The 25,750-nt window shown below is 36.5% G+C and overlaps 1 protein-coding gene and 1 non-coding gene across 2 annotated transcripts; both read right to left on the bottom strand.

Annotated features, from left to right (window-relative positions):
• Window positions 1-5,333: 5,333 nt before the first annotated feature.
• On the bottom strand, window positions 5,334-7,691 carry LOC145638973 (putative WRKY transcription factor 7). The gene is made up of 3 exons (XM_081690056.1): window positions 6,602-7,691; window positions 6,013-6,138; window positions 5,334-5,924 (listed from the first exon to the last, which is right to left on the bottom strand). The coding sequence occupies exons 1-3, from the start codon at window positions 7,384-7,386 to the stop codon at window positions 5,756-5,758; spliced, it is 1,080 nt and encodes a 359-aa protein (XP_081546182.1). The 5' UTR covers window positions 7,387-7,691; the 3' UTR covers window positions 5,334-5,755.
• A 6,234-nt stretch (window positions 7,692-13,925) lies between these two features.
• Window positions 13,926-14,031, bottom strand: LOC145641101 (small nucleolar RNA R71). Its single transcript, XR_014115168.1, has one exon. It is a non-coding gene; the product is annotated as a small nucleolar RNA R71 (small nucleolar RNA).
• Between the last annotated feature and the right edge of the window lie 11,719 nt (window positions 14,032-25,750).

Genomic DNA, 25,750 nt, shown 5'->3' with positions numbered 1-25,750 from the left:
TTTTTCTTCTAGGATGGCTGATCAGAATCATCAATTCAACCGCCCAGATTACTTTTCTTTTCTTGCTCTCTTCAACTTTTTGAGCCGACTGTTCTTGCTGATTCCCCTTTTTTTGTTAGAGTTCTTAGAGTCTAACTACTTGTTGGTGAAGCAAACCTCGATTGCCTGTATATAGGCTTCCGCCTCCATCAACGCTTCTTGAAGAGTGTAGATTCTCTTCTGGACGAGATTGAACTTGAGGACTGACTCGTCTTTCAGGCCCTTAAAGAATTCTAAGTAAGAAATATCGTTAGACAGTCCTTGGATCTGGATTCTTACCAAATTGAACCGCTTGACATATGAACGGAGCCCCTCCCTATCTCCCTTTTGTACCGTGCCCATGTTAAGGCTTATCTTTTTTAATGTATGTTCATGGAGAAGTTAGAGGCAAACAAGAATGCCAGCATCTTGAAATTATTAATGCACCTAGCCGGCAGGTTGTCGAACCATTGTTGGGAGATGCCCTTCAATGTGGTTGGGAAGCACCTGCACCATGTGGCTTCATCCAACCCATGTAAGTACATGAGGTGGGTGTAGGCCAACAGGTGGTCTTCAGGGTCGGTGGTGCCATCATAGGTACCAACCAGGACATTATTAACTTTGGTCGGCTATGTCGCCGCGAACCTAGCCGGCAGGTTGTCGAACCATTATTGGGAGATGCCCTTCAATGTGGTTGGGAAGCACCTGCACCATGTGGCTTCATCCAACCCATGTAAGTACATGAGGTGGGTGTAGGCTAACAGGTGGTCTTCAGGGTCGGTGGTGCCATCATAGGTACTAACTAGGACATTATTAACTTTGGTCGGCTATGTCGCCGCGGTTATATTCTTAGAGAACGCAGAAGGTTGTTCCCCATATTTTAGCAGAGGGAGCTACCTGTCCAATAGCTAGACGTTATATATCGTTTGTCCTCCGAAGAGGGCAAGGCAGGTTATAGGTATAGAGGCATACGACCTCTATGGCTTCAAGGGCACAAACTGCGCTAAGCCAATTACATGAGGACCTGTGTGGGCGGACGGACTGCCTGACTGGTCTTCATGCATAGATTGAGAATACCTCATTGAGGTATTCTTGAAGCTGTTTGGGAAGCTCGACGTTGACGTCAATTCAAACAATTGTTGATTTCTCAATGATGAATCGAGCATTAGATTGCTTCCATCCGACTGAGCATGCCGGGTGACCTTCCTCTTTCCTGTCTCAAGGAATCGGAACTTGGACAGATCAATCAAAGGACCATTCCTCGCCTTTGTGTTAAGAATAGGGGTGGAAGTAATTCAAATTAAAATCGAAAACCGAACCAAACCAAACCGAATTAGTAATTCGGTTTGGATTTATTAAAAAATTAGATTGGATTGCTTTGGAAAATTTTAAAAATATGGATTAAAGATTGGATTTGGTTTTGGGTTTTAAAAAACCAAATTATACAAATGAATTATATATCCTGCTTGTAATTCAGGGCAAAAATGTAAGCACAACTTAAGTCAACCCCTATAAAAGCAAAAAATTAAAAAATTAAAAAACAGTTCCTAAAACCTTAAATTTTTATCCGCCCCCTCTTTCTCTTCTAGTCTTCTCTGATTTTCTTTTTCTTTCTTCTTGTCTTTCCTGCTCCTATCTCCTTGCAAGTCTATTTTTTATACTAAATCTCAGTTCAAATTCATTTTATTTTGCTAAATTTTAATTTTTTAATTTTTGTTTTCTAAGTAATGGTAAGGATCGTTGGATTCTAAGTCCTTGCTAGAAATGTATACAAGAAGGCATAACAATGCTGCAAGATTTGAATATTCATGGGATTTTTTGTGCCATTTGTATATTAAGATAAATTTTAATAAGAATTGTAGTAAACTTTTTATCAATATTTGGATCTTATGAGTTTATATTTCGTAATTAAAATTATATAAAGTTGATATACATATTTTTTTAGAAAAAATCAGACTCACAAAAATTAAGCTAAAATATTTCGGTGTATTGATTAGATTCGATTTTGATGATGAAAATTCGGTTCGGATTGGATCAAAACGCTCCTTATTTGGTTTGGATTTGGATTGAAAAACCCAAAACCGAATTATTTCGATTTGGATTTGGTTTGGGTAAAAATCCAAACCTTACACCGAACTTTGACTGATGCGGAGAGGGTTTCTTATCTTTGACTGATTTAACCTTCTCATATTGAGAAGGCTTCTTTGCCGACTGGCCCTTTTAGGACCAACCGTCCCCTTGGAAATCAAGTCCTTCATTTCACCTTTGAAACTTAACATGAATTTCATGAACTCGTCTCGGGTGATGTGGGTAGGGTGACTTGCCGCTTAGGGAAGGCCGGATAACTTGCTCTGGCTTGCCTCGTTATCGTATCCTTCCCTATTATCTTTGAGTTTTGAGGGATTCATCTCTAGGTGTATATACTTTGACCTCCGAATCTTCGTCCTCTATATCATGGTCCGACTGGACCTCAGCCCTAGAAGGCTACTTCTCATTAGGAGGCGGTATAGACTCTTGAGAAACCATCTTAGATGTACTATCTCCACAGACGGCGCCAAATGTTTCGGGGTTTTCAATGTCACTCAGGAGAGTTATGTCACCTAGACTGGATTCCCGCTAGTTGTATCCCCAAAACAATGGAAGCTCCTATTGGTAGGAGTTCCCCCAGCGACAATCAAGTTAAAATTGGCAAAAGAATAGTAAAAAGTGCGAAAAGTAAAAGTATATCTTCTTAGATTCCAAGATCAGGTGTTTTCTTTGTTTTTGAGAGAATCGAATGTGTGTAATAAATGAACTCGTACCCTAAAATGTGGGAAATCTCCCTATTTATAGGGTAGTTGGTAAATGTGCCCTTATCCAGGTCATTCTGACATAAATTTAATGGGTTGTGCCGTTTTACCACTTTCTCAGAAATTGAGTCATGAAGGTTGTCTTTTTCCCTGTTGATGGGGAGTGCTTATGTAAGTTGGAGAGTGACCCTTTTTGGACCTCTTTTTGGGATGACACGTGTCCCGCTATGATTGGGCCTCATAGCATGGGTATTTTTACCCAAAACAATAACCATGATTACTGTCATAACCACAGTTGATGCCCAGAAGCACAATTGTCACTGCCATTAAGTTTAATTTAAAAGACCCGAGACTCATTATTGGAAATGAGTTTTTTTAAGTGATTAGCCATGTGATTAAGCCGGATTTATAAAACGGTGGTTACACAAACGAGGCGAGGTTTATATTGTCGTCGTGGAAGGAGATAATGGTTGTGAGATTGCAAATGGACTTCGCTAGAGTTGATAAAGATGGATACGCTATATAATTTGGAGGTACGATGTGGTGAATCGGTGATAGCTGCTATAATTTGGGATTGGGGGAGGAAGCATGGTGAAGATATAGTGGGGAGAGGTGTAGGATGATGCAGTGGAGAGAGGGTGTAAAGAGTTCTACGTAAAAAATTGTACATCCTAATAAGGAATAATTGGATTGAGATTATGGACCAAAATAATTAGGGTTGTACGTTTTTATGATTTGGACACGAAATGAATGAATTTAAGGACACGAATTAAATAATTTTGGGTTTAAAGGTACGAAATGATTTATTTCGGATTAAAACATTTTAGGTAAGATTAGGAATATGGTTAAAGTTTAAGGGAACTTGACAAGACTTTTCAACTCTTTACCGAACTCGTTAATCAAAATGTGAAAGGTATTCATCACTAGTTTGGTTTTTGGGGAAACGAAATCAGGTGTTTATAATAGCGTAGAGGCTACAAAAATAAAATGTGTACTTTGGGAAAGTCAATACTATAATTATACCACTGAGAATAACACTAATAATAATAAAATTAAAATAATTATAACTATCTTGCTGATGAACGTCATCAGAGCGTTAGATAAACATTTAAAATATTTTCTAAAATGACATTTAATTTGGGAATGTATGTCAAAATCATACATCGATCGGTATAATTAATGTTCATTTTAATTTGATACTTTACTTTTAATTAGCTTATCAACACTCCAAAATCATTTGTTAGATTTTACCTAATAATAATAATTAGTGCATAAAAATTCAGATCATATTAGTCAAGCTAAACATAGCTTTATAGCATTGATAGGTTGAGAACTTCTACTAGTATTAACAATTTGACCTATAAAAAAAAGGGGTATCCAAGGGTTGTACTCATGTAATGTAAGGATTTAGTAAACAGACCATGAATTATGTTCTGCGATCAATCCTCAAGAGTGAGTCTGGGCGCATAGCACCTATGGGCAATTTATGAAAATAGTGTAAGGAGGTAATTTCCGCTGATTCAATTTTTGCTTCTAGAAAAAGCTAGCTCTCTAGTGGCACATTATAATGTACCATTATGCATGTATAATATACCACTAAAGTATAATTTGTCTTAATAGTATGTTTTGTGGACTATTACGAGTGTAGTGGTACTTTTTACCATCATAAAAGTTTCAACTTCTAGAAAAAGCTTAATCTCTAATGGTACATTATAATGTACCATTATACATGTATAATGTACCACTAAAGTATAAATTATATAAACAATACTTTTTAATTGCAAAATTGTCATTCTATATGCAATGAAAACTCACGAAAAGTCCTTTGTATCACTTCCCTACATTAATATATTGTATTGGCAAGTGGCAACTAAGTGAACTAACCCGTTCCATTGACTTTTGGACTATTTATAACGTGAGTTCATGGCAAAATGAATCTATTTTACCATTTTTTAATTTCTGAGCATCTAGGTGGAGTTTAGCTCAAGTTAAACTGAATGGGATTTCCCAACAATTATTCAAATTAAAATGACCCCGCCTTACACAACGTAATAGACCAAGACAAATTTACATTAATAAAAGAAGAAGAAATAAATAAAAATAAAATAAAAAAGGAACTTCATTCTAGGAACTCTTACTAAACAAGGCAAAAATGTAAAGCAAGTTGCCAAATTAGCCCTATACTAGCTCCGTTTTTAAATATTTGCTTCATTTTTTCATGTGCAGAATTTTAAAAGAAATTAAACAAAATAATAAAATATGAAAATAATAAGCTAAGTGAAAGAATAAAATAATTATTTATGGTGAGTCCACTAGATGAGAGACATTAATTAAATATTTTAAAAACTTTCTAATTAAGAAAATAGAACACGTATTTAAAAACGGCCAGAAATAAAACGTAGAACAACTATTTAAAAACGGAGGGAGTAATAAGGAGATCTTTTCCTGATCATTATAATAATTAGTTCAACTCACACATTAAAGGGTAAAATGGGCACAATTGTGGGAGAAAATCCCAAAAAAATATTTAAAAAAATAAAAGAATAAACATATAAAAGAGAGGAAAAAATAAAGAGTCACAAGAAGGTGGAGTTTCATTTTTTATGCAGTATTTGGTAGATGACGTAAACCCACCAATACCACCCACTAATTAATCTAATCTTCTAGGAGAAGTTGCCCCGTTGACAAAACATTAACATAATATCATACGAAGTATGCAATTTCAAGATCTTCATTATCATCATCATAATTAATAATAATTTATATTATCACTGTCTTCTTTGTTTTGGACGGTTTTGATCCGATCAACAATGGGCCCCGCCCAGTTTTGTCCAAGATCATAGCAAATATTCACCATTGATGTTGTAGGCCCTTATCTCCTTCTTTTTCTCTCTCTTGTTTAGTTTGTGAATTGACAATGAGAAGGACATAGTCGTATGAAAACAGGCCTAAGAGGATTCTAATACAAGCGCGGCCGCAACGGTGGCATCGGTGACAGACTGTGGGTGGCTATGATCGCCTTCGTATGTCACGATCAACATTGACGAGTCATCTAACGCGCGCTCCACATGTTTACGCGCTGGACATCCTCGCACGCTACTACATTTGTAATAACCCCTGATTTTCAAAATAGAGAAGTAATTTTATTTGAATTGAAACTCAATCTTCTATCGTAAATTAAGACGAATTAAATTACGAAACTAACCTTGGATGAGGTGATCCTTTGATTGGTTTCTGACCGTATTTTCTCCATGAATAGTCATCTGGAGGAATATCAGCCATTTTAACACTGATTGCTGGCACTCTAACCACCCTCTTCATTCTTGACTTCCTGATTAAAGTCAACCCCAATCAGCAAAAATTGCAATTTTATGTACTCTGTAACTTTTTTTTTTCCCAATTTTATAATTTTGACTTCACTTTCCTTTTATTGAATGTAAAATTACAAACCATTTAATTTAACATACAATATAATACAGAGAGTAATTAGATAACATATTAACATATGCCCAGATTATTATTTAGTTAATTTAATCAATAAAAGATAGAAAATCATCTAGAAATAAAATCTATCAAACAACCTACGGAGTGAAAAATTAATACATTTAACAAAAATTAAAGTCAAACAATTCAATGGAAGATTTTTTTTTTTTTAATTTTAAATGAGAAATACAGTAAATATTGAAAGATCTAACAAAAAAAGTCAAACAATTTAACGGATCATTAATTATTTTCGAAGGAACGCATAAAAAAGATGATTAAATTATTGCAACAAAATTAAATTAAAAAAATACCTTCGTTTGGGGCAATGGCAACGGCCAGAAGATCCGCCACATTTGGAGTCATCCATGGAATTACACTTCCGCTTCAAAGAGGATGAAGAAATAGAGGGTTTACCGACGGATGAGACGTGGGATAAATTGGTAATTTGAAACCCAGAAGACATCGACGGTTGTACACTATCGGTATCACCAGTTAACGACGAAATGTACGAATTAGTCGCTGAAATTGGAGGTGACGATGAGAAATTAATGGTAGTTGATGAATCTTTGCGCTCTATTGGTTTTGGAAGACCAAGGGGTTGGGGTTGACTATGGTGAGGGTGGTTATTATGCGGAAGAGGTGGTAATCTTTGGATCTGAGATGATGAATATACCCTTGTAAAAGCAGAGCCGTGCGACGGCTTCAGCTGCTGCTGCGACGGCAGCGGCGGCGGTAGCGGCTGTGTTTGTTGTGCAGTTTGGTGATGAAGAGGGCCGCGACGAAAGCGGGCATGGCCGGTGCGAGAGCGGTCGAGGAGGGAGATAACTTTCTTGAACTTATTAACAGCAAGATCAGCAACAACCGTGTAATCTGAATCATCTTGATTTTGATTCTGATCCGATGTGGTGGAATCATCTCGCCTTTGCTGGTGCTGCTGTTGTTGATGCTCGTGTTGAAGATGGTGGTGATTTTGCGAGAGTAATTTTATGAGCTTCTCAACACTCTGAAGACCCGCCGCGGCCGCTTCTCGGACTGCATTTTCTTCCATTCTAGCAGCGAAATTATCGCTACTACTTTTGTAAGTTCCTATTATCATCTTCACAGACCAGTTGAAGAATTGCTACAAAAGAGAAGAAAAAAGAAAAATAATAATAAAGGAAGAAAGAAGAGGAGGAGGGTCAAAATGTTTAGATGATCGGCTTCATAGGGAAGGATGGCATCGGATGACTCAACTGATATTGTCGTTTCAATTTTTTGATAGTCAAACAAATTAACAAATAGTTATTCAACGCGTGTCAAAGGGAGTTTGTTCAGATTCTCAAAGAGTCTTACGTATAAAGAAATGTCCGGTACATTTGACCACGCACTTCTCCTAACATTTTTTATTAATATAGTTTTATTCTTTGTTATTGGGACCCACCCAATGAAAGAAGAAAACGAAAATCGAGGGAAGACCGGGTTTGGAAGGGAGAAAAAAGGAAAAATAAAATAAATTAAATTAAATGGAGTGTATGATTAAAGAAAATGTGAGAGAGAATCAAAAGTGAAAAGAGAGCCGTTGGATTAAAGGGTCGGTAAAATCGGAGGGATAGTTGGGGACAGAGAGGTCAGGGTTGACCTCTTAACAGCTTTTAATGTGAGAATAGTCCAAATTATAATTGAGGATGGTGGTGTTGGGGCCCACTTCTGTTTTGGCCTTTTTTTAAAACTGGTAAACGGAAGCTCCGGTTGAGCTTTTATTTCTTATCAATGCTGTTTTTTTTTTCTTCTCAAAACTCTTCCTAAATTAGCTGAACAAGGATTTCAAACCTTGCTGTTGTTGAAATGCAACGACTTTTTGAGCAATCTACCTATAGTTTAATTCATTTCTTTTAGTGGCAAATCATAAAAAATAACTTCAATTAAAAATTGGGATTCACTTTTTAAAAGATAAACAATCACAAATTTGGTCTACTAACAATTTGTCAACAATCAAATTATAAAGTATTGACTCTAATCTAATTTCAAAGAGAGAATAAAAAAGTAAAGATAATAGTGTTAAATTTTATGGTAGAGGCGGATGTACCAATCAACTATATGTTTTATTTGTATACTCCGTATATCTTATGTTTAGGGTAAAATTATCCCATCACGTGGACCAATTCTAAGGTGACACGTGGTCTAATGATGACACGTGGCACCATAGAAGCACTTGAATAAGAGAGAACTAGTGTGTATTCCGGGCGATGTCTCGGGTTGCTAACTTGTGTACTTCTTTCTTTAATTTAGCAATTATGTTGAACTATTTGTTTAGTTAGTGTGTGTAGCGGTTCGGGCATTGCCTTGGATGTCACCTTTTTTTTTTAAAATCATATTGATGAGTGTCATTTATGGCACTCATAGGGTAGTCTTTTAGGTTGTTTTTACCTTATTTTCATACCTTTCTTTTATTATTTTGGTCTTTTCTTGTTTAGTTTATCTATTTCTTTCTTTCTTCGCATTTTACTTTCCTTTATGTGGTTTTCTTCGTGTTTCCCTTTTATATGGCTCTTTTTCTCTTCTATTTTCTCTCTTTGTTTACTTTTGTAGGTGCTTAAGAAGTTGGCTTTGCAAAGGGATCAAGAAGAGCAAAAAGGGCTAAGCAAAGAAGAAGCAAGCTCCTTGGAGAGGGCACGGAGAGGGCGCACAACATTTGCCAAATGTCGCGGGCGCGGGTCTTGAAGGCCGCGGGCGCGGATAAAGTGCAAGAAATTGAAGTTTTTTGGTAGGAACTCTCCGCGCCCTGGCCGCGGGCGCGGAGGTTTTGGAGAGACTGTGGGCCCCTTATTTCTCATGAAGCGAGGCGTTTGCCGCGCCCTTAGCCGCGGGCGCAGGTGTTGTCCAGATTGCCCGCGGAGTTAGTTATGGGTTCCGTACCCATTTCTCCGCGCCCGCAGGATGTTCTTGGAAAAGGAACAACCAATCAGATTTTCTTTTTTGTCTATAAATACTCTTGTAATTCATTTTCAAGGCTAACTTTTAGATAATCTTTCATTTGCTTAGTTTTTAGAGAGAGAAACTAGAGAGAAGTTAGAGAGAAAGTTGAGATAGAAATTCTTGGATTTTGATTAGTATTACAACATTGCATCAATCAAGTTTGGATTTCTTCTTCATACATATCAATGAAAGTTTGTGAGATTTCTTTCCTTTGAATTTACTTTTATTGCAATTTCCTTTAATGTTTGAATGTTTGATTTGGATTTTGATTTAGGTTTGAGAATTGTTGATTGATTGTTTTTTCCTTTTGATTAAGCTTGAAATGAATATGTTTATGATTGAATTTGTTTTGTCTTTCAATTTCACCATGATTAGTAAGTAGATTAGTTGCTAGGGAGAAGGGGAAGCATGCTTGATTGATGATTTTTGCTAGTTGATGATCATTGATTGATTGAATTGTTGCAATTAAATTGGTTGACATAGTTGTGCATGTGATTAATTAGACTAGGAGTGATCAACCTATAAGATTAATCTAGATTGCATTGCAAATTTAAATGACATGAACCCTTGATTTGAGAATTGCTTTAATTGATTGAATTTGACTGTGATTTTCCTTATTAGCTATTCATAGTGAACCCTAGCTTGGCTTATAGGAGATAGCCTTAGGATTCCTTTGATTGCAACTATTGTTTGTCCCTTGTAATGTTTGAATCAATTGAGTGATCTATCAATTAGCATAATCATTGAGCTTGCATGTGGAACCTATATCCCTAGTGTTTAGCATATTGAATTCCTACTACAAGAAAATAACCTTTTCGTAGCGATTATTTTAACCTTTAGTATCGATTGTAATTGCAACAAAAAGCTTTCCTAACGAATGGTCATTCGATACAATATCCCCCGTTGCCTTAGTCTTTAGTAGTGGTTTTCAATATCGCTGGGGTTGACCTCAATAATCGATACGAAAAACTACATCCAATCGTGGTGATTATTGTAGCGATTACAATCGCTATAAATGTGTAACTCATTTTCTTCAAAAAAAAAAAAACATGCGTATGATCTTTACAAGATTCGAACATGCAACCTCAAACTCTTATATTAAATGTTTCACCAATATGCTATGACATATTTTATGTATTCTTTGTCAAACAATATTTATATATCTAGTGTTGAAAAGACTTTTCGTATCGATTTTTAGGATTTAGTGGCGATTGTAAATGATACGATTTCTCAAAATTATATAAATGTGTAAAATAGTGTTGATATGTATTATTATATTTTCCGTATTGATTTTATATGGGAAATCCATGGCGATTGTAAAAATGATACGACATCCTTAATTATTTCACAAACATACTTGCATATTGTAGCGTATGTACAATCGCTACGAAATAATCGCTACGAAAAGAGATTTTTCTTGTAGTAGCCTCGATTCGTCTATCTTCTTAATACTTTAGTAATCAACCACAACCATTGATATTCTTCGAATTAGCTTGACGTAGAATATAACATAGTACCTACTCATTCATTTGGGTTCGACCCTTGACTTACCACATACTTATATTAGGTTGGTCGAGTGTTTACAAATTAGGATTGGCTCTAGGGAGAGGTAGATAACGAACTACATTTTCCTCTTGTCAAAATGGCGTCGTTGCCGGGGAGTGACATTGGTGCTTTTTTATAGTTGTTGACTATTTCATTCTTATAAAAACAAAAATATTTTTCTCTTTTAGGCTACACTTGTAGCCGTGCTACTAATAATTTCTTTTGAAGTGGTATGCATAGAGCACGTGGTCATTCACTAGTGCCATTTGATCCAGAGATTGAGAGAACTATTACAAGATTAAGGGTTGCTAGATGATCTTTGAGCTCTAGCATTTCAAGTGAGGAAGAACCACAACTAGAAGAACAAGCAAGAATGGAAGAGAATCCAAGAGTGGCATTGAAAGAATTGGGAATTCCCGGTGCATATAAATTTGAGAGTGGAATTGCTCCACCTACAACACCGGCAAATGATTTTGAAATTAGGCCGGCTATGATCACTTTGATAGAGAGGCGACAATTTAGTGGGGCTAAGAATGAAAGCCCACTAAACCATCTCAAGGAGTTCGAAAAATATTGCAATACTATTGTAGACACCCAAAGGTGTCTCCCCAAAACCAAACCTAGTGATGAATACCTTTCATATAATTTGATTATCGAATAAAGATAAAGTGTGAAAAGTCTAGTGATGAGGATGTTTTTATTAAAATATCTCTTCTTTCTGTTTTTGAAAATATTTATTTTCTTACCTTATTTATGAAAAATGTGCATTCCATTTTATTTTGGTCCATGATAAGGGTCCAATAATAGTGTAGTTAGATAGGGCTTGAAAAGACCTTTCCAACGATATATTATAATCCTAATTCCTATGAATAATGAGGAAGTTATGGTTAAAATACTAAACTGGGTCCGGTTTGGTTTTTATATGCAGCCCAATGATCTAGAAGAGGGCCTATTATTAATTATCATTCGTAAATCTATAAGGAATAATTATAGTCTTCTAGAATATTCTAGAAGGTTCTCTTAAATCATAATGGAGTTAGGATTGATAATTATAATTTAAAGAGTTTAAAATTGAATAAAACTACTCCTTTTAAGAATCCTTGTTATGTACGAGATGAAATATGTTCAGATATTATTTTTCGTGCCTCATAATCTTTATCCAAATTTTATATGGTTGAATATATCTTGAAATTATCTTTCCAATGATATATTATAATATTAAATCCAAGCTATAACGAAAAAGATATGAATGGAATATGGAGCTCTATCCAAAACTGACACCCTTCCATTATTTCGGCTATATCTTTTTATATACAAAAGATTTTAATCTAATTCTAATTTGGTTGAAAAGTAGACTTCAAGAGCTTTCCAACGACATATTATATGTCTTATTTGAACTTCTGGATCAAAAGGTATGATAAAAGCAAAATCCGCAAAAACTGTCTTGCAGCGCCGGACGACAGGCCTGTCGCCTGGCGACAGGTCATGTTGTTGGCGACATCACCGTGTTTTATTCGTCTTAAACTCTGATTTTTTTTTTTTTTTTTTTTTTTTTTATCATATCCAGCTGATTCTCTTTATAAATAGCCTCCTAAAATCTCTGTTTTCAATCACCAATTCTCATCAAGAAATTCTTGATATCTTCTCTTTCTCTCTCTTTTCTAAACAAGTTTTTCTCAAACAAAATTCCGCATTCACGAGATCTAGACACACCTAGCAAAGTTCAAAGTTGCTTTCGCCCTAGACCTGAAAGGTTTAATTTCTGAGGGTTTGGTCCCAAATCTCTCTTTCAATTATTTAATTTAATTATTTGATTTATATTTTCCTTGAAGTTATAAACGTGTGTATTTTGTTATTAGAAAGAGATATGAGGCATCCAAGTAAGTGCTTTAATTGTTTCACTGTTATTATGATATAGAAATCATGTCTAGGTTGTTATTTTGATTCCTAGTATCATGTTAGGATGTTTACCTTAATTTGATGTTTTGAATGACAACAATGATTCATAGTATCATGTTTAGGGTAAATGTTATAATATAAAATATGCTCATTATGATTCTTGTGATGTTTTCTATTTTCTTTCCTAATATTCATGTTAGGGTTAAAGCTTTGATCTTTAATGTTTAGTGACATGCTAGGGTTTGTTATTAATCTTGTTAGTATTATGCCAGGATCTTGTTATTAATATTATACTTTAACATGATTATTGATTATTGTTGTGTCGAATTATATCATTTAACGTAATTTGTTAATTAGCGAATTGTTTCACGTAATTTGTTAATTAGCAGATTGTTTCATGTAATTTATTAATTTACGAATTGTTTCATGTAATTTGTTAATTTACGAATTGTTTCATGTAATTTGTTAATTTACGAATTATTTTATGTTTGTTAATTGACGGATAACTTATATATAATTTTTTAATATCATGTTGCTCGATATATATTTGTTGTTATTGCTTGATCACGCCTTTTATGCATGTTTAAAGGGAATTTGTACTTATAGTCACGCTTATTAAGATAATTAATAATCTTGTTTAGGGTTAATTTGATTATAATTCAAGTGATCACCAATAATAGATTTATTTGTGCATTAATATTCAACCAACATAGATTAAATAGGTTTAGGGTAAACCTAATGATTGGATGTTAGTAAGAAAGCGCACATGAATACGAGAAGAATAAAGTAGAGGCCTATTATTAGGACAGGTTCTTTCTCTTTTAGATTGAATTTGTACCTTCATCCCCGAACTTCTAGTCTTGGTTCTAGACCTATTGAGTTGATGATCTCCTGGATCGTTAAGGGGTGTAACCTTCACCCTATGAACGGTTTACAAGTTCCTAAAACTTGTTGGCGACTCTTTTGCTCTAGCTTCCTTCCCTTTGGACGCCAATATGCTTAAGTGCATGATCACAGTGGGGTTCAAGTTTGGGGTAATGCTTGAAATATTCCCTACAACTATCAAGGTGAACGGAGTCTCCAAAGAATTCATCCGCCTCAATCTCTTTCCCTTTTCTCTCATAGGGAGTGCTTTGGAATGGCTAGACAAGGAGGTTAAGCCGAATTCTCTAAAGACATGGGACGAGGTTACTAAGGAATTTCTATCCTATTTTTATCAACAAAAGAAAACGGCGGAGGCTAGAGCTTTAATTCAAGGTTTCAAACAAAAGCCAAGTGAGAGCCTTTATGAAGCGTGGGAGAGATATAAAGAGTACCAAAGGGAATGTCCTCACCACGGAATTCCAACCTATCAAATTATTCAAATTTTCTATGGAGGCCTAAGTCCCCAAGGCATGTCATGCCTTGATGGGGGAGCCGGAGGTCTCATCATTAATAGGACGGAGGAAGAAGTGGTAGACATCATTGAAGATATGGTGAGGTACTATAAATATTGTCAAGATGGTGAGAGGGATTCAACTAGAAAGAGTAGCTCTTCGGTGTACTCGGTTGATCATCTAAATGCAATAAACAATCTCTCCTCACAAATGACGAACTTGGGGAAGGAAGTGATTGCAATCAAGGAAAAATTGGAGAGTTCTTCTTCCCAAGCTCCAAATCTTCCCTCCCAATTTAAGGGGAGAGGTACTACTTCTAACTCTCATCCCCCTCCTTCTTCTAGTAACATGCCTAGTGGTTGTTTGTTTTGTGATGTGTGTGGTTCATATGATCATGATGCTTGTCATTGCCCTCATGCTTTTTCGGATGGTAATGATGATTTTGATAGCAACAACAGTGAGCATGTGAACTATGTGTCAAATAATAATAATGTGCAAAGGTTTGATAATCAAAGGGGTCAATGGAATAGGAATTACCAAAGCCAAGGTAATTTTGACAAATAAAACTAAGGTGGTGGTTATAGGAACCAAGGTTCTCGAGGTAACTATAATAATCAAGGTTATAGTTGCCAATATCAAAACCAAAATTATGGTAATCAAAACCAAGGTTATGGAAATCATAATCAAGGTAGTGGTAACCATAATCAAGGTTATGGTCAAAATCAAAATTGGGGTAATTGGAACAATCAAGGTAGAGGCAATTTTCAAAATAATGCTCAAAGAGGCCCTCCACCCGGATTTGCTCCAAAGACTCAAGGTGATAATTCCTATTCACAATTCTCTTCCTCTATGACTAATTTGGAGGAAATCATTGAAAATCAAACAAAGTTGTTGAACACTTACATGGCCGTAAGTGACAAGAAATTCAATGAAATGATGACTCATAATAAGATGCTTGAAAACCAAATTTCTCAACTTTCCAATGCTTTGAAAGACCATGCTAGTTCTTCTTCTTTACCTTCCCAAGGCTTAGATCCCAAGAGACCCGTGAACGCCATTGTTACAAGGAGTGGTAAGGTTCTTGAGGAGAGTTGGCCTAGGAAGAGTGAAACTAAGGAAGTCCCCAAGGAAGTCTTTGTAGAGGATGAGAGAGATGGTGCATCTTTGAGTGAGGTTATGATTAAGACACCTAGAGAGGTGTGAGTAGAGAAAAAAATTGTGAAACCCAAGCTTACTTATCCACAAACGTTCATGAGACACAAGCTAGATGAACAATTTGGAAGATTTATTGACATGCTTAAGCAACTTCACCTTTCTCTACCATTTATCGAAGTTGCCACCCAAATGCCCAACTATGCAAAATTCCTCAAAGACATTTTGAGTGGTAGGAGGACTTGTGATGTTGTGGAGACGGTCAACTTGACCGAGAATTGTAGTGCAATTATAATGAACAAGATGCCACCCAAGTTGAAAGATTCCGGAAACTTCTCTATCCCTTGTGCCATTAACAAGATTCAAATTGATAATGCCTTATGTGACTTAGGGGCTATTGTTAGCCTAATGCCATATTCGGTTTATCAAAGACTTTAGTTAGGGTAACTTTGCCTTCTAAAATTGCCTTGCAATTGGCCGATAGGTCAATTAAGATTTCTAAGGGGAAGGTAGAGGATGTTCCTTTGAGAGTAGGGAAGTTTGTGATTCCGGTGGATTTTGTAGTTCTTGAAATGGATGAAGATTCTTCCATTCCTATTATTATTGGTAGACCTTTTCTTGCTACCTCGGGTGCCATGATTGATGTTAAGAGTGCAAAAATTTCACTTAAGGTAGGAGACGAGGTCATTGAATATGACTTGAATGAAAGCATGAAGTATCCATGTTTTTCATTAGAAAATTGCATGTTGATTGATTCTCTTGATCATGTTGTGTATTCCATGCATGAGCACTTGCTCACTTCTAATGATCCTCTTGAGAATGTCTTGTTGAATAAGGATAAGATAGGTGCTTCTATCAAGGAAATGGCAATGTATGAGGATTTGCTAAATGGAAGCATTGAGGAAGTGGATGAGTATATGTGCATGAATATCTCAAGCCAAGAGGCTTCGCAAGCTACCACTTCAAAGGAAGGTAAACGTGTACCAATTGTTGAGCTCAAACCTCTTCCATCACACCTTAGCATCAAGAAATCAAGATAGAGAGGTCCCAATTTGGCCAAGGGTGTTTTTCAAAGCAGTGTTGTAGAGATCTCAATGATAGATTCTTCTTCTCCGTTTAGGGTCAATGACAATCGTCTCAAGAAGTATTTCGATAGTGCTTTTGTTGGCTTTGTTCACTCATTGTTTCTCCGACAACCATCTTAATTGGTGGAGGACGTTGAGCTATGACGTTAAACAAGCGCTACCTGGGAGACAACTCGGTTTTCTAACCTTTTTCTTTTGATTTTACAATTTTCTATACTTCTTTCTTTGAGAACTTTTCTTATTTCTCTTTATTTTAGTTTGTTCTCTTGATCTTAGGTACCATGAAATTAGATCGAAGAAAATTTCCAACAATTTTGGTGTTACTTCAAGATCTCATGAGGTTTGATTAAGCTTAGAGGAAAGAGCTCGTTGGGGTTATATGTTATCATGTTTGCATTTTCATCGATTTTTATTCATGTTCGAATACATTTTGGATTATTTTTTATGAAATTTTGGAGTACTTGATCATGAAACTCGATTGCGACGGTGAGAATGCAAACAAGAAAGCATAATTAAGGGTGTTTTCTCTAACCTTTTGCTAAAATTCTTGCCGGACTTTAAACAAGTTTGAACACCCTATGGTGCGCACGCATACCTCACCCGCGCGCACGCACCATAGGGGTCAAAGATTTTGGCATAATTTTTAGCATTTGGTAATGAATTTTAGAGCCCCCCCCCCCCCCCGAGCTGCATGTGGTGCGCACGCACCACAAAAGCTACCCGCAGGCGCGGGTGGATGCATCTCAAAACCTCCTAATCAGAGTAGGAACTCACCGTGGGCTGGCCGCGGGCTATCCACGGGCGCGGGTTGGCTACCGCGGGTGCGGAGAATTCGAGAGAGGGCGTGGCTTTCTAGTGTGTACACACCATGGGCATGCGCGCACGCACCAGGCGCCAGCCCCTTATAACCCCAAAACGCATCCCCACCCCCCTTATTCCTCCCATCTTTCCCACCTTCATTCACTCCTAAAACCCTATATCCTCTCTTGTAAAATCAAACCTGTTTCACCTCTTTTGTTTTCATTTCAACATCAATTACAATTACCACATCAAATTTTCGAATTTAAACCCTAAAAATTTCAGATTTTCTAACCCGAATTCAAAAATCTTGGGGCTTTTTTGAATTCTTGAAGTTTTGTGCTGAGGTTTGGAACTTGTATTTGGGTGTTCTATTTGTTCTTAAATCTTCATTTTGGGAAATTTGCAAGTATTTCAAAGCTTCATTGAGGTATAGTTTCTAATTTTCTAGTCATCTTCTTCCTCATTGTTCAAGCTTTAACCCTTGTTTTTTCTTTCTTGGTAGAACTCCATGTTAGTTCTTTTAACTTGTAATTTGTGTTGAATGATGTCATTGAGTGTTGAATTGAAGTTCTTTCATGATAAATTTGTATAATTTAATTGAATACTTGAATCACCATTGTTGGTTATTTTCTTTCTCATTGGTATTCTTTATGATGGTTTAATCTCTTTGATAATTCAATGCTTGAGATTATTTTGCTCAATTTAATTCATAATTTGGTCTCTTGTGTTCAATTTTGCCTTTAATCCATGCCTACTTGCTTCAAATTTATGATTCTATATTAATGGCATTATTCATTTGTAGCCATCTCTTGCTTCTGTTTTAAGATAATTTCATTTGTGCTTGATTCTTGAGTAATTACTTATGCCTATTATTGAAATATGACAAATGTTAAGTTTTTCTCATGAGTTGTTTTCCTTCTTGTAGATGGCTCCACTCCGTCAAAAGAAGCGGGCAAGATCAAGTTCAAGCAAACCTAGGCATGTTGTTCCACCTCCACCCGAGGTTGAAGAAAATACGACATTGAATTTTCTAAAGAATCACATTAAAATAGTTTCAAGCTTTTATCCAAGAGGAAGCTAAGACCAACAAGATTCTATGATCAAGTAACAACAAAGTTTCTCGGAATAGATGAGGACGTTCGCCTTCTTGCAGAGGGCCTTGATCTTTTAGAGTTTTTGGATTTGAGTGCCCCTACTTATGCTAGGGTGACCTATGAATTTCTTTCTTCTCTTAAAGTTGTCCAAGAATCGGATGCAAATCCCTCAAGGATTTTGACTTTCCAACTTTTCAATAATGATCACACATTGACGGATTCTCAACTATGTTCATATTTCAAGTTTCCTTGGGTCGAGGATGCGGATCATTGTATCTATCCGGCACATAATAAAATTGCAAGTGATCATGGATATGATGAGCACCGTTGGTGGAGAAGTATCTCGGAGGAAGGAAAGAATGACCCTCAAACTTCCAAGTCCGCTTCCATGATTCATCCGGCTATGCGGTATTTCAACTGTATCCTCACTTACACTCTTTGCTCCAAGGACTCTTTGGGAGCTATTTCCCGAGAGGAGATTTGTTGGTTGTGGATAGCCGACCAAAACGACTTTGAGATTAATCTAGTGGATTCTAAGGAGCATTTGATCAATCGATTCTTAGATATCCGTGATGGAGTTAGCCTATCGAGGTGCATCCAATTGGGAGGGATGATTTTTATCCTAGCTCTTTGCATTAATGAAGACTATAAGACTTTTCTAGATGAGCTTCACCCAATTATCGATCCTCGAGAAATATCTCCTTCTCATTTCCTCAACATCATCGCCCTTGTGAACCAAAAGTTCCTCGATCGCATTAGAAGGGATGATGTTTTCATTTGGAAAGTTTCCCGGATTAAGGAATGATTCCTAATCTCGTGCAAAGAGGCAACTACCCGACCTAAGGAGAGAGATTCCTTGTCTTGGAGGCCCCTGGTGCGAGATATTAATCCTTCTATTCTACGAAGGATGAACCTAACAAGAGGCCTCTTAACCAATGCCTTCTCATCGAATGCTCATACTCTTTTCTCGGTTGAACCGGGAGGTACGCCTATTCCTTTCCCCTTTCCCACTCCTTCTACTTTTGATTTGTCAACCATTCATTCTAAGCTTGATTCTATTGCTAATGTGTTATACTCTATGCCTTTGATGCAAAACCCTTATCTTGGTTATGACTATCATACGTATCAATTGTACTATTTACATGTTCGGGGGGGGGGGGGGAGATCGAGCCCTATGTGAATTACCCGTATCTCCCGGTCCAACAAGGACATGTCCCTAAATGAGAGCCTTTTGATCCTACCGTGGGTCCTAGGCCTTGCTACCCTTATTAGGAGGGCCCTCATGTTCACCCTAGTTATATCATAGGCACTACCCCGGGCACTTACGACTATAGGCGGTCCGGTGGTTGTGATTATGCATATGATTCGGCTAATCCTTCGCCCTTTCCGGACCCCGAGACTTTTGGTAGGTGGGGTAGGTCGGGTGAGCTGGTCATGGATAATTGTTCTCATTATTTTGAGGTTAATAGAGCTAGGAGGGAAAGTAGGTTAAGGGGTAAGGCTCCCATGGAGGTGAGCGAGATGGCTAGCTCTAGTCATATGATGGAGACCGGTGAAAGGAGTTCTCATTCTACCCCTTACCATAGTGCGGAGTGATACTACCATGGCTATCCCCCTTCTTATGTGCTTTATATGGTGTTTCTCTGTTCCATATATGTTTTTAGGTTTAGAGTTAGGGGGGTAGTCCATTTTATGCTTGGGGGTGTTTTATGTTGTTTGTTGCCGTGCTTCACCGTTTCCCCCCTTGCTTTTGTAGTTCAATCCTGGTCTCATATGTTTCTGGTACTGATCTCCGTGTCTTTTAGTTTTATGTTGATGATGGTGTGCTTTTGTTGATTTCTCTGCCTGGCTGATCGCTGTATGCTGTGTTTCTCTGTATCTTTGTTATGATGATTGTTTGATATCTTGTTTCCTGTTATTGTTTCATTCTGATGATTCTGCTTCCTATACTCATTGGATTCTATTCATGTTGCTATTATCACTTGCTTTTTCTTTATTTTCATGCATTTTATTTTCTCTTTTCTTCTTTTCTTTTGTATTGAAGTTACTAACATTTTTCTTTTTATATAGTTCTTCATGTCTCACCTTGCTCTATTGCTTATGCTTTGGATTTCGACGATTCATGAAGGTGGTTATTCTTTGGCCTTGTTTTATATAGCATAGCTTTGGCGCCCGGTGAGATCTTTCTATTTCTCTTCTCTACTTTTATTGGATGCTTAGATTAGGATTAGTTTTAGGATGAGTTGATCGTTCGAGGATGTTTGCCTTGTATCACCTAGCGTGGTTAGGGTCATTGGCGTTGTTGCCGAATGACCGCTTGTTTGACGATTGGGTATTACTTGTGATTGCTTTCATTCTTGTGCTTTTCTCTCTTTATTTTGTTTTTTAGTTCTTTTCTTTCTTTCAAATAAAAATTTTTGCATTTTTGAGGCTATACTTTTCTTTTTGCTTGTTTAGCTCTTATCTTTGGACATTTTACAATTCGGAATTTTGCCTTTGAATGTATGCTTTCCTATGTTTTATCGGTGTGAATGCTTTGAGAGTATTCACTGTTAACTCTAGGATAAGGAATGCTAAGGTAGCGGTTTAGACCTTTTGAGGCCTTGAAGCCGGATTCTTTTGGTTTGTGGTAAGACGGAGTTTATTCCTTTGGTAGATTTAACAACTTTAATAAGTTTTTGCTACAACCGTGTAAGGAATTTTCTTTTTCAAGCCATCATCATATTTTGATTGTGCGTTGTGGATCCTTGAGCTTTGCATACCTAATCTTGAATCTTGACTCATAATTCTCAAACACGAGACCGAACCAACTAGGAAGGACAAAGGCAACTTTTCGGGGTGGTAATTTTTCTTTTCTAGGATTTTCTTTCTTTTTAGTTCATTGGGTTTACATTTGCCTTCTTGCTAACCATTTGAGCCTTCCCCCTTCTTTTCAAGCCACATCTTTAGAACTTTGAGCCTTTTGTTTCTTTTTTTTCCCTTTTTGGTTTTTGTGAAGCAAATGGTCATGTTTTTGGAGTTTGTGGTCTATAAGGTTGGATATTGGTTTTATTTGTAAGCAAGCTTGTCTTTTGTATATATTGTGAATAATGGCAAGTGAATAAAGGAAGCCCCGTCCAAAGTAAAAAACCGGCAAAGACATAATAAATGCAAAATTGAAAAAGCCGTCCAAAGTTAAAGAGGCAAGGACAATTGCTTTGAAAGAAATGAAAATTAAAAAAAAAGAAGTGAAAATGAGAAAATTCAATTTTTTTTTTGATGTGATTCTTTTCCCTTTTCAAGCATTGAGGACAACGCTTCCTTTTAGTTTGGGGGAGAAGCGTTTACGCTTTTTGTATATATGCTTTTGGATATAGCTATGAATAAGCTTGGGGGTATTAGTTTGTTTTTGTTTGGTGACTTCTTGGTTTTGGTGTCGAGGTTTGGCCAATCTTTGCTTCATAACCTAGGTGTTACCGCCAAATTTTAAATTTTAGGCCTATCCCTATGTAGGGAATATTTCAAGCATTATCCCAAACTTGAACTCTACTGTGATCATAGACTAAAGTACGGTGGCGTCCAAAGGGAAAGAAGATAGAGCAAAAGAGTTGCCAACAAGTTTTAGGAACTTGTAAACCGTTCACATGGTGAAGGTTACACCCCTTAACGGTCCAGGAGATCGTCAACTCCAATAAGTCTGGAACCATGACTATTAGTTCGGGGATGAAGGTACAAATCCAACCTAAAAGAGATTGAACCTGCCCTAATAATAGGCCTCTACTTTATTCTGATCGTATTCACGTGCGCTTTCTGACTAACATGCAATCAATAGGTTTAACCCTAAACCTGTTTATCTATGTTGGTTGAATATTTATGCACAAATAAATCTATTATTGGCGATTACTTGAATTATAATCAAATTAACCCTAAACAAGATTATTAATTATCTTATTAAGCGTGATTACAAGTACCAATTCCCCTTAAACATAAAAGGCGTGATCAAACAATAACAATAAATATATAACAAGCAACATAATAATAATCATAAATTAAAATTATAATCATAACAATCATAATTAAAAATAATCGTCATAACAATAATTATAAAAATTATAATCATAAATCATAAAATAATCATAATAATGTTAAAGCATAATAATAGCAAGATCTTAGGCATGATACTAACAAGATTAATAACAAACCCTAGCATGTCACTAAACAATAAAATTCAAAGCTTAGCCCTAACATGATACTAACATGCTATTAGGAAAGAAAATAGGAAGCATCATAGAAATCATAATTGACATTATATTCTTTACCCTAAATATGATACTAGGAAGATCAAAACACCCTAACATGACGCTAGGAATCAAAATAACAATCTAGACATGATTTCTACATCATAATATCAATAAACCAATTAAAGTACTTACTTGGATGCCTCGTATCTCTTTCTAATAACAAAATACATGCGTTAGTAACTTCAAGGAAAATAATAAAACAAACAATTAAATTAAATAATTGAAAGAGAGATTTGGGACAAAACCCTCAAAAATTAAAACCTTTCACATCTAGGGTGAAAGCAACTTCTAACTTGGCTAGGTGTTTCTTGGTCTTGTGAATGCGGAATTTTGTATAGAAAATTAGAGAGAGAAGAATTCTTAAAAACTAGAGAAAATAAGAAAACTAGAGAATATATGAGAATTAGAGAGAATTGATGATTATTAATGATGAAAAATGGAGGTTTTAGGAGGCTATTTATAGAGAAAATCAACCAAACTGATAGTAAAACAAATCAGAGTTTCGACGAGGATAAAACAGGTTAGAGCCAGACGCTGGACATTAGCGCCAAGCGCCAAGCATTAGCGCCAGGCGCTAATCCTTGTCGTCAGGCGCTAATAATTATTTTCACGCGTTTTCTTAGTTCTGATAAAATTTAGCCGTACAGAAGGGCAAAATCGTATTTTCCTAAAAAACACTCTTTTATTCAGATTAAAACTTTAAAAAGTCAATTAAAGTCAATTTATCAATGCTAATTGAATTAGGAATGAAAATAACCTTCTAGAAAAATCTAGAAGACCAAAATCAATTCTAATTACATTAAGAATGATAAATCCATATTAGGCCCTCCTCTAGATCATTGGGCCGCATATAGGTATTAAACCAGGCCCAGTTTAGTAATTTGGCCATAACTTCCTCATTATTCATCGAATTGGGCTTATAATATATCGTTGGAAAGCTCTTTTCAAGCCCAACCAACTACACCATTATTGGACCCTTGATGTTTTGGGTGTTTTTGTCCCTCGGGAGAGTTACGTCACGAAGACTGATCCGGCTGAGTTGTACCTGCAAAACTGATGAGTGACATTTATGTCACTCCTAAGGAGTAGTTTTAGAGTCCTTTCCGTGTTTATTTTCCCTTATTTTTCCTTTTATTTTCTTGTTTTCTCTTTAATAAAGTTTCTAGTTTATTTTGGTAATTTTGGAGTGTTTTGGTTTAGTGTCTTTATTTTATTAGTTTTAGTCTATTTTTCGTATTTTATTTTACTTTGTTTGCTTGTATAGTTTTTGTTTTATTTTTATTAGTTTAGTTTTATGTCCCTTATTTTCTATTTTATTTTATTTATTTCTATTTTATTTATTTTATTTTATTTTGTCTTTTGATAATGCCCTCGTGTTTTTGTTGTAGGTCGAGTTTGGTGTCTCGGGTTTTAAAGTCGTGTTCGAGTTCAAAGTCCGGGATTCGAGGTACAATTTCGTTCTAAAGCTGCTGCCCTGTTGCTGCTAGCTTAAACTACACCACCCTCCCTCTTTATCCTTCACCACACAACACCACCTCACCTCCGCTGCTTCTCCCTGCTTTCCACTCACAAATCACGCACAACCGCAAAACACACCAACAACAACTGCAATATCAACAATAACCACTCACAGCCACCAATTCACCACCCCAAGCTACAGCCCCTACTTCATCCACCTTCGCGCACAGCAACACCAGCCACAAACCACACACCACCTTCGCGCACCCCGCAACACCACTCCCCTGTTGCCACCAATCAACCACCAGCCACAAACCAGCAACAACAGCCACCAATTAACTCCACCTCACCACCGTTCCCAACCTCCAACCAATTGCAGCCGCCGCACTACTCAACCCACCTTCATCCACCTTCGCGCAACCCCTGCTCCACCTCATGCAACCCACAGCAGCCATTGCCACCAATACCCAGCCACCGTCAGCCGCCAAAATCGCCAGCTACCATCTCCACCACATATAGCAGCAGCCTGCGACCTGCTATCGTCCCTCGCATCACAACCAACATCACAAAAATCAGCACAAAACAGCAGCAAATCAAAGCAAATTTGATTTCAATCGGGTTCGGGCAAACCGTCGGTGGTTCGGTTGAACTTCGAGTCAGAGACTTTGGGGGTTTTGTTATTCGAAGAGGAGTGGTCGAAAATACCCATGGTTCGACCGAACCAACTCCGTAGTTCGGCCGCACCAACCCATGGTTCGACCGAACCGCTTCACGAGCTATGCACATGGCTTTTAATGAAGATGAACGACCTCGATTTGATGATGATAGTTGATGAACGGTGGTGATGGTGGTGCGTTTCAATGGAGATAGAGCAGCCAATGTGAAGGAGAAGAAGAGGGAAATCGGGTCTGATGTTTTTTTTTTGGGGATTTTGGTTGGTTTTGTTTTCATTTTTCTTTTTCTTTCCTTTTTCCTTTTTCTTTTCCCTTTTCTTATTTCTTTTCTCTTTTATTTCTTTTCTATTTTATTTTTCTTTTTATTTTCCTTTTCTTTCTTTATTTTATTTCTTTCTTTTATTTTCTCTTTTTTTTCCTAGTTTTATTAGCTTAGTATAAATACCCAATTTTGGGGTAATTAGAAAAAACATGGAATAACTATCTATTCTTCTCTCTAATTAGTTTTAGTTTTAGGTTAGGTTAAGGTTAGTCTTCATTGGTAGAGAGAGAAAGTGAGGTTTTCTTCATTAATGAACTTGGATTTTGAAGAAGGAGCTTGTTCAATCCTTTGTTGACCTTCATCTTCAATTAATGAGCAATTTCTTACTCTCTTTCTTTACCTTTGTTCTTGATTTTGTTTATTTGCTTTTATTTTTCTTCTTTGCTTATTAATCATGTTGATGCTTATTGATTTGATGATTGATATTGTTTTCAACATGATTTGTGAGTAGTCATCTAGCCAAGGGTGTGGGGATGGTGTAGTTGCTAATTGTTCATGCTTTTAATGTTAAGGTTATGTTAATGGTGATTAAAGTCTTTGCATGCTTGATATTCTTTGGTCTTTCTTGCAAGTGAACATTGTTAGTTGATCAAAGATGAGTCTTTACTAACAAGTAACGAAAGTTTACTTAGTTGAGATTCATTACTATCGATTGTTATTTAATAGTACCTCCTAGTATATGGTTCTAATGTGGAAACATAGAGGCTATGTTAGGAGAAGCCAATTGACCCCGGAAGGCGGCTAGATTGGACCCTTTACTTCGATATTCATGTATGTTTAGTTTACCATTGATATGCTACTTTGTAATTGTATGGTCAA

Source organism: Chenopodium album, chromosome 7 (assembly GCF_948465745.1).
Source record: "Chenopodium album chromosome 7, dcCheAlbu1.1, whole genome shotgun sequence".
In the NCBI taxonomy this organism is placed as follows: Eukaryota; Viridiplantae; Streptophyta; class Magnoliopsida; order Caryophyllales; family Amaranthaceae; genus Chenopodium; species Chenopodium album.
The sequence above is the reverse complement of the archived record's forward strand: the minus strand, read 5'-3'. Positions and strand labels throughout refer to the sequence as shown.

What these genes read in the sequence shown, in the direction of transcription:
- LOC145638973 (XM_081690056.1), bottom strand. Translation starts at nt 7,386, where the DNA reads ATGATAATAGGAACTTACAAAAGTAGTAGCGATAATTTCGCTGCTAGA. An exon ending in TGCCATTGCCCCAAACGAAG is followed by an intron (nt 6,139 to 6,601) that starts GTATTTTTTTAA and finishes GACTTTAATCAG; the next exon opens with GAAGTCAAGAATGAAGAGGG. An exon ending in AAAGGATCACCTCATCCAAG is followed by an intron (nt 5,925 to 6,012) that starts GTTAGTTTCGTA and finishes TTTGAAAATCAG; the next exon opens with GGGTTATTACAAATGTAGTA.